Here is a 13,696-nt window from a genome sequence, read left to right as displayed (position 1 = left end):
AAGAAAAAAATGAATTAGAATTTGCATTGAAAATAATGAGGTGTTCTTGGTGACTGTCATTGGGTGTGCACTGTTGATATTTGACCCTTTTGTTGTTGTAGATAAATGTACAATATTTATTCGTGCTATGTTTCAGTTTTTTAGTTTTGTGAATTATGTGTTGAATAATTCTATTATTTTCTATTGCTTTCTTATTAATTATTATTGTTTATCTTTATCATTTTGTAATTATGTATGTGTTATTTAAACATGTAAGTTAAATGTATTTTAAACTTTTTGATAAACCTAATAAAAGAGCAAAAAAAAAAAAAATCATCCGATCCCGGAAGCTAAGCAGGGTCAGGCCTGGTTAGTACTTGGATGGAAGACCGCATGGGAGTACCAGGTGCTGTAAGCTTTTTCACTTTTCTGTGCAAACAACAGAGAACGCTGCTGCTTCAATAAACAGCACTGACTGTGCCACTGCTCAACTGTCGATCTCTGTGCAGACAGTGCACAAACAACACTTTCATATTATCACATGACACAGTTGACAAGTTGAAAGAAAGCAGAGCCAGCCTAGCTCCCCCCTTTGACACATCAGTTTGCCTGCTGTGCAAACAGATCCACAGATAATGCCATCACCATCGGCATCAGAATCAACATCAGCATCAGCTTCAGCCATCAGCATCCTGTTTGTTTTTGTTTATTTGTTAGCAGGATTAAAAAGTACTGAACCAATTTGCACCAGACTTGGTGGGGCGATGGGGCAAGGGCCGGATATGAATTTGAATTTGAGCAAATACAAATAATTTATTGTGACTTTGAATTTGAGTTTTTGTCTATGAAGTCTGGTTTAAGTCAGATATGTGACCAATTGGGAGGCATGAGAAGACTCCTGGTGGACTTGGCTGATTGTTGGGCTGCAAGGGAGAGAGGTAGGGAGTGAGAGAGAGCAAGAGCGAGAGAGATTGAAAGCACTGTGTTGATCGACACACTGCGATTGAGTGTTGCGGTCATCTCCCTCACGTCTGCCTCCCCAGCAAACTACATTCTGTTCAGTCCTGCAGGAGCAGTACAGCTCCCAGTGAGTCCAGTTTTACAGAAAGTAGGCAAAAGACAACAAGAATCTGGTCTGAGTTTACAGGATTACTTTGTATGAAAGTACTCTAAGTCTGTGTGATTAGCTCAGATCTACAGAATTTTATTAAAGAAAGATCCAGTGAAAGAAGAAAAACTACTGCAATTAAAACATATCTTATATTTACTGCTGAGACTTCCCTCCCATAAAAAACAATCCTCTAGTTCATCTTCACAGCAGGTTATTATGAACCACTGCTGTGACGTAGTTTATAGAGCAGCCTCTCTCAAAGTGTGGTGTGCAAAGAACCCCTGATGGTCAGCTGAAAGATCATATTGTAAATTTAGTGTTTCTCAAACTGTCTGTGACAGTGACCACAAATGGGACCATGGCACGGGGAAATTACCAGGTATCATACCGCCATATTTCTGGACACGGTGACATCTGTTAGTGACTTTCACAGGTATATTACAAGTACCTTGGTCTGTTACTGTTTTAAGTGGTAGAGAGGAGCTGTTTGGAAATGGGACCAAACAGACATGGACTGGGACTTAAGGAACATCATTCTTTGGTGAACCAGTCATTTCCAGCCATGTAAGTCACTCCCAGAGGAGGTGGCATTGACAGAGGGATAGGAGAAGACCATACAGTTTGACATCGCAGGTTTTTGCCCAGACAAGCTGGCTGCATGGGTGGGGCCAAAGGGGTGGCTGGGCATGGCACAGGCCACCCTTATAATCTTATTGCCCCCCCCCTATCAGAGTTAGAATGAGATAGGTTGTTGGGTTTGTCAGTTTTGATTGTCCACAAGTAGAATTGTTCTTGAAACCAAAACTAACACATTACAGTGCTTTAATGTTTGCCAAAATATTTGTAATTTATTTTATGCACATGTCCTGACACCTGCATCCATCCCTCTTATTGTTGTGGTTGTGGTTGCTGTCGCCAGACCCATTTTACTGGGGCACATGCCCCAGTAGATATCTGCTGTGCCCCAGTAAAATTTCCTGATCACATTTCAGAAACAGTATCTTAAGTAACATGTCTTTGGCACTGAGGAATAACTGTATACGACCGATGCATCCAAACCGCACCCATTCATCTCTATCAAATTGTTGGCAGAATACTCATCACACAATTAACGTGCAGATATCACGTGAAACCACATGACTTGAGCTTCCCAACTGTGCTACCAACTAGTTGCTGTGATAAACAGTTTGCAATAAAGTTAACATTAATGAATTCACATCAAATTTAATCATATTCTGCATACAGCTCTGTGTCCATCTCCACACCTGTTCTTGTCAGCACAATACGTCACTAACTCCTGAGTTAACACAACAAACCATACACCAAAATAAACAGCAGTCCCTACCGTTTCAAATGGTATAAAGTTTTCATCTGTGCCTTTTGCCTTCTCAAGTCATACGGTTTGGAAATTACAGCAACAGCAAATTACAGCAACAATTTGTCTCCAACTTTGGACTGATGTTCTAATGTAGCTGACATTACGTAGTTATGTCATTACATTATATATTTTTACAAATTATTGCTAAGACATACAGTAGGCTATCCCACTATCATGATATTTATGTTGCCAGATACCAGACAATCCACACAAGTATGAAAAGATATTTCGATTGACATGCTTCCTATAGTGGCATACATTCAAGATGTGTCCTGTGTCCCCAGTTGAGTCTTAGGTCTTGCAACGCCCCTGCACAGGAAGCATGTGCATCTGCACACAAGGTGTTTTTCAGGGAAGTTGCAGTTCATGTATGTTAATGTATGTCTCTATGCCTCCTATTAAAGATCAAGAGACTGATAATTAACATTACATGGTGTCAGAAGTAAACCGGGCAAAGCTCTGGCCCGAATAGAAATGGAGGTCCCACAGGTACAGGATTGCAACCATACAGACAAAGAGGAGTGCAGGTGTAAGTGTGGGGGAATACAGATTTTGGCACTGTGAAGGATGAAGGGGAAGGAAGAGCTGAACAGGTTGGTCAAGTGTGGGGTTGATGAAAAATACATTTTGCCCACTCAGGACAAGCTGGCTGGTTCAAGTGTGTTAGATGCTGCTACAGGATTTTGGCAAATTCAACTGGACAAAGACAGTGTCATACTCCCTACTTTCATCACACCATTCGGAAGGTATTTCTTCCACCGCCTTCCATTTGGCATCTCAAGTGCCCCAGAAATCTTCCAAAGAGCTTAGGCAGCTGGCCGTAGTTCTTGTACCCTGACTGACACGGAAACAAGATATGCACAGATCGAAAAGGAGTGTCTGGTTGTGGTCTGGGCATATGAAAAGTTCTCAAAATACCTGCACGGCCTGGATGGCCTCATTATCCAATCCGACCACAAGCCATTGGTTCCACTCTTCAACGTCAAGGACATTGATTCTGCGCCACTTCATTGTCAGCGACTACTCCTGAGAATGATGAAATTCAACGCAAAAGCTGAACTGTCAGATGACATAAAGGCTTTGGAGGAGGCCGCACAGTCAGCATGGCCGATGTCAAGCTCACGTCTGGATGAGGTAGAAAATCACACAAAGGATGACCCCCTACAGGACGTGATGCACTTTGTGAGAAATGGCTGGCCAAAATATGCATCCAAAGTGCCAGACAGTGTCAAGCCATATTACCCAATGAAAGACTCTCTCTCCACATGAGACAACCTGCTTCTCTAAGGTGACAGAATCGTCATTCCCTAAATGCCTGAGGTCAGAGATAGTGGAATGGCTGCATGATGGTCACATGGGCATAGTTAAGTTAATACCTGGCCACCAGAGCATCTGGTGGCCAGGTATTAAGTATCGGCAACGCCCTGTAAAAAGTGGACCGAGCACTGTAAATATTACAAGTTGGCAAAACCTGCTTAACAGAGAGCCGCTCTTGACGACCCCCTTGCCAGTGGCTGCCAATATCTGCGAAGTGGACAAAAGAAATTACCTTGTGGTAGTGGATTACCTCTCCAGATATATTGAGCTTGCCCACCTACCAGATGGGCGCCACAGTGAGGTCTCGCCTCAGCACCATCTTTGCAAGGTAGGGATGCCCCACTACCCTTGTGACTGATAATGGACCACAATTCTGTGGGCAACAGTTTCAGCACTTTGCAAAAGCCTATGACTTCCATCACATCACGACAAGCCCACATTTCCCCCTAGTCTAATGGTACTGCTGAAAGAGCTGTGAGAACAGCCAAGTACATTTTGGAACAGAAAGACCCATCACTTGCCCTTCTCAGCTACAGAGCTACCCCCATCCAGGCAACAGGATATAGTCCAGCCCAATTGAAGCTAGGCTGTCAGATATGGACCCCCATCCCCACACTTGAGGAAAAGCTCTTTCCTCAGTGGCCAGAGATCTGGTGAAAGCAACTGATTCCAGAGCCAAGGCAGCCCATAAACGCCACTATGACAGACGCCGCTCCAGTTGACCACTGCCTCTGCTCAAAGCATGTGACTCTGTTGTGAGTCTGAGCTTGAGGAGGGTGAGGAAATAGTCAGTGGAAAACAACAAAAACAAGATGAGCACACAACCACACAGGCACTGGCTGCCGATCCAACAATTGGCACAATATCAAAAGTGGTGCAGAAACCATCTCACCTAAAAGACTCTGCAGTTAGCGCATAGATTGCTAGTTGCTATTGTTTGCTAGTTCAAGTTCACATTATTGTTTTGAGTAAAGAAATAACTCACCTTCCAAGCACTAAAGCAATCTGAAAAAACTGTATAAAATGTTTACAATGCCAATAGCGAGTATTATTTCTCAGCTCTGTTTAATGGCATGTTTATACAGGAGTTCATTGGTTAGTATTGTCTTTAATTACATTGTCCAAATCTGATTTGTTTACCTAAACATTTCTTTAGTTACTCGAAGGAGGGAAGGTGTAATGTAGGGAGTCTGTAAGGACTAGTTGATGCTGCGCAGTGATCAGACTCGCGTTTAGCCTATGTATATAACGTGCCTCAGAAGCACGTGCGTGCGCATGTGAGGTGTTTTTCAGGGAAGTTGCTGTTCATGCATGTTCTCGTATGTCTCTATGTCTCCTATAAAGTTCACGAGACTGATTATTGAACATTACATTACTCAGGTTAAGTCCTGGAAAAAATACATTTTCCTTAATGAACTGATGGTGAACACACCATGCCATGCTAGCAAATTAGCAAAATGAAACTTGTGTAATTAAAAAAAAATCAATATTCATAGAAATTCATAGAAAAACCTTGGCAAAGATATCACTCAAACAGAGCATCATCCTGTCAATTACTGACTTTGTTAACATGTCTGTTTGAGAGGATATTTACTGTTAATGTTTAATTTATTATACAACCAAACGTGATATTTGTGTTAAGAATAGGCAAATAAGTTTCAGCTTTAGGAAACACATTATTTTGTGGCCTGACTAAGTGACTGAACAATAAGCATTGTTATTTCTTTAAGGACAGACAGTAGACACACAGGGAAAGAACAAGCAGCAGATAAACAGCAAGGCATGGCAGGGATGAGAGGAATAAGTAGAAGCTGTCACTGTCCAGTGAGTTTTCTGTAAATCAAGGTCTGTATGTCAGAAGGATGTGGGAATCTTGTGAGCTGGTGAAAAAGACAATCATCAGGAGTTCAGATGTCTCAGAAGTGTTTTTTATAAGCTTGGAGAAAATGATGATTGTCACACAGCACACAGTCAGCATGTGAATCAAAACAGAGCCACACTGATGGGAAGATGTCTTGTCTGAGAGAGGGTACATATTCCCAGGTCTTACATGGCTGCAACATTTTACCACACCTTACTACATATAAGGGTAAACTATAGTCTCAACATTCATGTGTGAAGATTCTATTGGACACCAAAATCTGTAGTGTCACATGCTCTAACCTAATTTATATTACATGTACTTTGTCTTTCCTCTACTTAGCTCATCCTCATCAACAAGATTGAAGATTTTTTATTTTTATTTTTTTTTAGTTTATGCTTTTCTTCTAACCCCTCATCTACAAGACCCTGGGTACCTCAGCTATGGAGGAGAGTCGTGGCCCCATCTAGACACAAACAGTCATAAGAGAAGCTAAAGTTTTAAAGCTGTTGTCATTGAAGATGTTCTCTCCTATGGACAACTGCATTTGGTGAAAAACCTCATTCTAATAATTCTAATAATTGTCATAAATGTAAACACTTTATTTGTTGTTGCCTCGCATCTACCAGAGGCTATGTCCTACCAATGTAAATTATTTATTATTAACATTCATATCACATGTCAAGTTGCTTATTTTGCATCTCTTTCACATGAACAAACAATTTGTCCATGAATAATGTGCAGTTCATTATTACTCAGATTATACAGCTGTAATTTTGCTTTTTTACTTTATAGATGTTATTTACATGTGCCACCTTTCTCTGAGTCCGTGTCCCAGCCTGGCCCCCCATCAAAAATATTCTAGACTCGCCCCTGGCTGGCCATCCAAATGGCTCCCGCACCGTCCATGCAGGCATCAGCCACCTGTCCTGTGTCTGCACCGGGATTGGCCATTCACAACCCGGACAACACCTACAGCATCCGCATTGGCATCACCCTGCACTCCTCCGCCCTGAAGGCTGGAGAGATTCACCTCATCTGCCAGGTGGACCACCACCTCTACACCTGGCCCTGCAACGGATCAGTGACACTGATTCTTCAAGCTGAGGTCACTTTACCTGTGTCTCATCATCACTCTGTGACCTTAGCTCTTTGTTGTGTGGACCTGACCGCTCCCTGTCCCTGCAGCTCCATCTCAGCTGCTCTACAGTGCTGTCACTCTGATCGCTGTCACCGCCATCGTCAGTCTGCTGTTGGTCGCCTCTGTCATTGGAGGCACTCTGCTCCTCTACATGTACTTCTGCAAAGGTGGGCTCATGTGGACACACACTGAGACTGGGTTTACCTGTAGACCTGATCAGCCTGACAGAGGTGGTCTATGATCATCACCTGCAGCAGTCTGATCAGTCACTTACATATGATTGACAGGTGTTATTGGTGGCAGTGGTGAGTCATCACAGACAGGTTGAGGTGTGAGGTGTGGAGGACAGAACAGCATCAGACAAGCAGGTTGTTTTTTTACTGCAAGGCTTTTTATTTTTACTTGTGTCCAAAAACATGTTCAAGTCTTAAAAGCATGCAGCAGCAACCTGACCCTCAGTGCTGCCTCATCACACACCTGGAGTCTCAAATACAGACTGTCAATAAAGATGTATGCTACCTACAGGTTTCTGAGTAAGCTGCTCCACCGTCGTCATCTTGGCAGTGCCTGACTCCACTCCTAACTCCCTGCTAATCCAAATAAGGTCAAAGAGTTGGGGTATGTGTGGAGCTGAGACTTCAGTGTATGTCGCTTTGTGGCGATCATATGTTCACCCACCTGTCACTCAAAGAGGCCACGCCCTCAATTCTCCATACCTTTAGTCCATAATTAAATGTAAACATGTGAGTTATATAAAATTCAGCCCGTACCTTTGTCAAATTAATTATAGAGACCAAAACAGTATTTGTACCAGGCTGTAAACAAGTTTATTTCTGTTGTTAAGTTGGACATTTTAACATGGGAGTCTATGGGGACTGACTCACTGTTGGGGCCAGACTCTAGTGGTCATTAGAGGAACTGCAGCTTTTAGCTCTTCACAGTCGATGCTTCAGGTTTCAGACCTGAGGGTGATGCTCGGTCTCTACCAGCTCAGTCCTACAATCGAGGGCACATGACCACTCCCACAATACATTTAGCCAATATATTTACAATTTAACATTATCAATATTCACATACACACTATGCACATGACTGCTGCCTGATACAGGATAAAATAAATACATAATAAACTCAAGAAATATGTGTGGCCAGGTCATAAGAGAGGACCAGACACAGAGAAATATTTTTCGTGGGTTCTTTTATTCCCTGACTGTACTCAGCCAGAACACAGCATTAATTTTATAATTTTGAGGGTGGTATGAAACACATTCAAATAAAAAAAATAAGAAACCAAAACACTGCTTTTCCTCTCAGCAAAGTTGATTTTGTGAAGTTTAACCTTCACTAAACACAGACAAACAACAATAGTGGCTGCTTTCCTACATAAACAGAAAATAAGACACTCAGCCACATCACTACCCCCATCAATTACAGAGAAATTACGTAAGTAAGCAGAAAGATATATTTTCAGCACTCAAACATGTTATTACAACTGATCCTACATGAACTTAAATAACTTCTTTTTGACATGTAAATCATAAACTCAATCACGCCCAGTGGAAAGTATACAGCCTCGTTTCACACAGCATACAAACACTCCTCTTTCTCCCCTCTGTAATGTGCATCAATATACAAAATCACACTTTTTAGTGAATTAAACAATATATGATGCCATAACAAGGACTTTTATCATTCATTGTGTCACTTACACTGATCTGCCACTCAGCTCTGTTCTAAGCAGAATGGAGACAGCGCACACATGCACCTGACGATATGCTCCTACTGACAAAGTGCGTTTACTCGTCACACACCAGCTTGTTAGCTCTGTAACACTCTACTGACTCTGCTAATTGTTCGCTCTGTGATTTACTGTTTTTCAGTATGTTTATATCCTCACAGTTGACAATTACACACCATAGCAGGCGCTAGCTTCACGGTCAGCAATATTTCGCGGGTCTGTCAGGTATCATGGGACTTCCAAGTTCTCGCGAGATTTGCAGTCGCTGGTCTTAAAGTGACAGTAACCTATCTTACTCCCTTATCACCAAACAAATACACAAAAAGCACTGTTACCCCAGTTCACCTGGCTACATATGAAACAGAAGCCAAGGTGAACCTGAAATCCTCTCTTTTGCTGACTTCCTTTGGTTTCAACCGCAACCTGATATAAAGGTAATCAGCAGGATCCCTGTGACATCATACTTTTGACCACACCCACTCATGTGAATTGCCTCTGTGGCTATTTGTTGTTGTTGAAACCTTTGTGAACATTGTGAACCATACAACATCAGTGAATCAATGATTTTTAGGGTGACACTGCTTTATTTGGTCTTTCTACCAGTTTTAATCCCCTGGTCCGTGTGTTGGGGGGAGGGCATGTCTGTGGACACTTGAGCTGCTGGTAAAAAAAAAATCTGGAACAACAGTTAGATTAGCAGTTTTAGCTCCCAACCAAGTGGCAACCCACCGTGACGTCACCCATTGGTTTGCGAATTGCCGTTTTGAAGCCTCGAGTTTGCAATTTGGCCGCTGCCATCTTGATTTTTTGAAACCAGAAGAAACCATATTTGGAGAAGAGGGTGGAGCTGAGGAGGAGCGAGGGGTGGTGCTGACCTAAGAGCCGAGGTCACTATGCATGCCCACCTAAACTGTCGACCTGACAACGGCATCAATCTTTAGGCTACGCAGCGCTGCTGAATCTGAAGTCATTTTCCATAAGTCGAGGTAAACTTTATTACGAATTGTTAAAGTACTTTTAATAGTTAATAGTTAAAAGGGACTGCTCTTGATTGACAAGCCAAAATGTGTCAATCATACTTTATCGTCTATTTTAAATTAAATGGGACTATAATTTAAAAAATGAACATCGTGTTGTATTGAAGAAGACGTGAAAACTAGCGATTGAGACCATAAACTCATTATGAAAACGTTTACTGGGGTCATAAACCAGGTGAGAAGTAGGGTCATTTTCTTATAGACTTCCATACAATCAGACTTCTTTTTGCAACCAGTGGTGTCGCCCTCTGATGGTCATTCGATAGAATGCAGGTTTAAGGCACTTCCGCATTGGCTTCATTTTCCGGACCCAGCGTCAACGTCCATTTTTATATACAGTCTATGCTCCCAACCCTTCCCTGATGTCGCAAGACCCTTTCTCGGACCCTCTCTCATCTTTCCTCAGACCTTCATTCCTCAGGCCCTTTGTCTTCAAACCAGACCCTCTGGCTTCAGACCTTCTGTCCCCAGACCCTCTGTTCCCAGACCCTCTGTCCTCAGACAAGACCCTCTGTTCTCAGATCCTCTGTCCTCAGACCCTTGCTTGGACCCTCTCTTGTCTGTCCTCAAACCCCTTGTTTTCAGACTGTCTGTCCTCAGACCCTTTCTTGGACCGTCTCTCCTCTGTCCTCAGACCTTCTGTTCTCAGACCTTAGACAGACACCTGACATCTCCTGCTCCAGAGAGGAGTTTTCTTCTTCTTCACTTTCTCTGTGTTGAAATGAGTAAAACAGTTCACAGTAGTATTTGATTCATTAACTTCTACTGTGCACTATTTTCTAATCACATACAGTTTCTCATACAGTTCACTGATGGAAGTAAATGACTCACACAGTCAAACAGGAGCTCGTCTGAAAGCTCTGATCCTCTAGTTTAACAGGTATAAACAATATGTCTCTGTCTCAAACCACTGAGGAGAAATGATGCTCTAAACACAACCTGATATTTTTGGACGTGTTTGCTCCTGTGACCTTCAGAGGAGTTGATTTTACATGAATTTAACTAATAAATTTCTTTTTTATCAAGAAGCCACCAGTCACTCATCCTGTCAGCTTGTAGTGTCATCCTAACTATGTGTGTGTGTGTGTGTGTGTGTGTGGTTGTGTGTGTGTGTGTGTGTGTGTGTATGTGTGTGTGTGTGTGTGTGTGTGTCTGATCACATCAGGGAAATTGGCTCCTGCTGCAGTTGCGTAACTTGTGCTGTAACATCAGCCTGGTTATCATGTTTCTCTGTGTCCTCTGATGAAACTGCCCTTGTTCTGTAGTTCATGTCCACTTATTTAACTTCATACACGTGGGTGTGTTACTGTTGTGTCTCTGCTGTAAATCACTCTGAGGAGTCGTGGTCCGACAAACTCATAAACCAGATCCTGATGTTACTAGTTTCACACTGACTGACTAGAACCATCAGAAACCTGCATCAGACAGAAGCTGGTGTCGAGGAACAACTCAGACATTCACTTCACTCTTGTGAGGCCCCTGGCCCCTGGGCCAGATTAACAACCAGACAAAGTGGGCCTCAGACCTGCAGGGGCCCCAGCATCCTGAGGCTTGGTGAATGTCACTTGGTTTAATAGTTCAGTTATTTCCAAATCTGACAGAACAGTAAAGTAAAATATGATCTAAGGTGGGTCCTGCATGATTACATGATCCTGAGGGAGAGGCCCTGAGTCAAATGTGTGTCACAGTGTGGGGTCTGCTCCAAGATCGGAACCAGGTCTACACTGATCTACACAACAAAACAAGGATGATGCTGTTTCTATCCAGGTCTTCAACATGGGTCACATTTTTTCTGTTTCCATTCAAACTGTCTCATTAACAGCAGCTGATCAGCTGAATAAGCTGTGATCAACTGGGTCAGCTGCTGTCTGCAGTGTATCATGATGTTCAGACTGGATCACTATGATGCTGAAGGAAACTTAAAAACAGGATGATTCTCAATGAAGTTCTGCAGAGAGGAGGAACCTCTTGTTTCTATTTATGGATGTTTATTCACACTGAATGTAAAAACTAATGGTTTCAGGTCCGTGTGTTCACATTTAACTGAGTTATGGGTGTGATGAGAGGAAGTGTGAGGTCTGAGCAGACTGAGTACCTCATCTGCATTTATCTGACACAGGTCAACATTATAACTGCTAATCATGTCAGCAGAGTCACTGTCGCATATTAGCGTGATTTTAGCATTTAGCCCAGAATATCTGACTGCTGCATGGATCCGAATCCTTTATTTTAAACCTACTATCATGAGTCTGACTGTGTTACAGGAGCCACATGATGAATCTGTGAAGGACTCCCTATAACAACAATTAGGCTGTACAGCACGAGTTTATATGGACTGTGAGAGGAGGAAAAACAAACCCTGTAGGACACATCTCTACCCACTGTCACATGGATGTCTTGTGTTAATCAGTAAAACACAGGATACTGAGGGGTTCGATGTGAACTGTGTGATGCCCATATCTGAAAATGTGGTTAGAGAAATTCTGTGAACTCAGTTTTTAATCTATCATTAATCATCAGTTTCTGTTCTGAGAAGCTGCTGATCAGTTTGCTGATGAGGAAATAAAAGGTGTAAACAGGACATGTGGTGAACAGAGGAGGACAGGACAAGTCCATCAGTCAGAGGACAGATGGGAACGGAGACAGACGTCTACCTGGTCATGGGTCACCTGCTGGTGCTGCTGCTGCTGCTGTGGAGCTCAGGTAGGACTCTACTTTGATGAAAGATGTGAGACAGGTTCAGAACCTCAGAGGGCAAACACTGAATTAAACTACAAAGCTTTAGTGACAGGAAACGAGCAGTAAAACAGAGTCTGACTGTCCAGTGTTGATCGATCAATGAAGAAAGTGATTGGCAGCTGAATTGATAATGAAAATAATCATGACGTTCAGCCCTAATATTTTACAAAATACCATCAGGAAATATTAGAATTCTTATGAAAAATCTGTGGTTATATTTTGTAAAAGTTGAGCTGCTCTGGTCTCATATATAAACAGAGTGTATATCAGTGTATGTATGTGTGTATATAAGCATTAATGTTTTAGCAATTGGTTGAAGTGTAGCTCTTTTTTTCTGTTTCATTCAGGGCTTTCTGGATTAATCTGCTGATAATTTGTTGATTAATTCATTGATAGTTTGTTTTGTAGAAAAAAGTGAGAATTGTTGTGACCCAGAGCTCTGAGTGACGTCTTCAAATAACTTCACACCTTCACTGTTTGTCAAAGACAAACATTAAGAAGCTGAAATGTTTGACTTTTTTCCATTAAAAATAATCATTTATGAAAACAGCTCGTTTAAAAAAAAAGACAAATCAATTTTGGCTACATTTTAAATAACATTGAGCAGTAATATTTTACAGTGCAACATATTTTAAAAGCTCTTCATCTGTAAAGTAACTCCAGCTGTCAAATAAATGTAGTGAAGTACAAAGTATTTCCCTCTGAGCTGTGGTGCAGTGGAAATATAGCGTAGGCAATAATAAATATAACTGGATGGATGGAGCTGCTTGTTTTGCTGCTGTTTCTGAGCTGTCACATCTCACAACTTAACGTGACGAGCTCTGCTGCACTTTATTGGGGCCGCTGTGGCTCAGGAGGCGGAGGGGTCATCCTCTAATCAGAAGGCCGGTGGTTCAGTCCCTGGCTCCTCCAGTTCACTTGTCAAACCCAAATTGCCCCAATGGTTGTGCCACCAGTGTGTGTGGGTGTGAATCTTTATGAATGTGGTAAACGATGTAAAGTGGATTGATAAGACTGGAGACGTATAGACGCAGTCCATGTACTGTACCTGGTGGGTTCAGTTCAAAGCTCCACTGTCTTGGTGTCAGTGAGGACTCTAGCAACAGCATTCTGGATGAGCTGCAGCTGTCTGCGTGATTTTTGACTAAGACCTGTGAAGACACCGTTACAATAGTCAGTCCTGCTGAAAATAAATGCATGAATACGTTTTTCTGTTTGGACAGAAATCCTTTCATTCTAGCAATGATTTTCAGATGGTAGTAGGCTGGTTTTGTAATTTAAGTCCAAGTCTATAACCACACCTAGATTTCTGGCTTGATTTATAGGTTTTAGTGTCATGGATTCAAGGTTAGCACTGACTTTTACTTTTTCTTCTTGTTGAATAGAAGAGAATGG

General features: G+C 42.1%; 1 protein-coding gene across 1 annotated transcript in view; it reads left to right on the top strand.

The window, feature by feature from the left end:
- The first annotated feature begins 11,856 nt into the window (after positions 1-11,856).
- LOC139630999 (uncharacterized) overlaps positions 11,857-13,696 on the top strand; it is a 55,568-nt gene continuing 53,728 nt past the window's right edge. The window contains exon 1 of the mRNA XM_071494912.1: positions 11,857-12,265. Within this exon, the coding sequence (XP_071351013.1) occupies positions 12,193-12,265 (73 nt within the window). The 5' untranslated portion in view covers positions 11,857-12,192. The remainder of the gene's footprint in view (positions 12,266-13,696) is intronic.

Source organism: Trachinotus anak, unplaced genomic scaffold (genome assembly GCF_046630095.1).
Source record: "Trachinotus anak isolate AG129_WGS33_773 ecotype Australia unplaced genomic scaffold, CSIRO_AGI_Tana_v1 ptg000013l, whole genome shotgun sequence".
NCBI classification, from domain to species: Eukaryota; Metazoa; Chordata; class Actinopteri; order Carangiformes; family Carangidae; genus Trachinotus; species Trachinotus anak.
The sequence above is the reverse complement of the archived record's forward strand: the minus strand, read 5'-3'. Positions and strand labels throughout refer to the sequence as shown.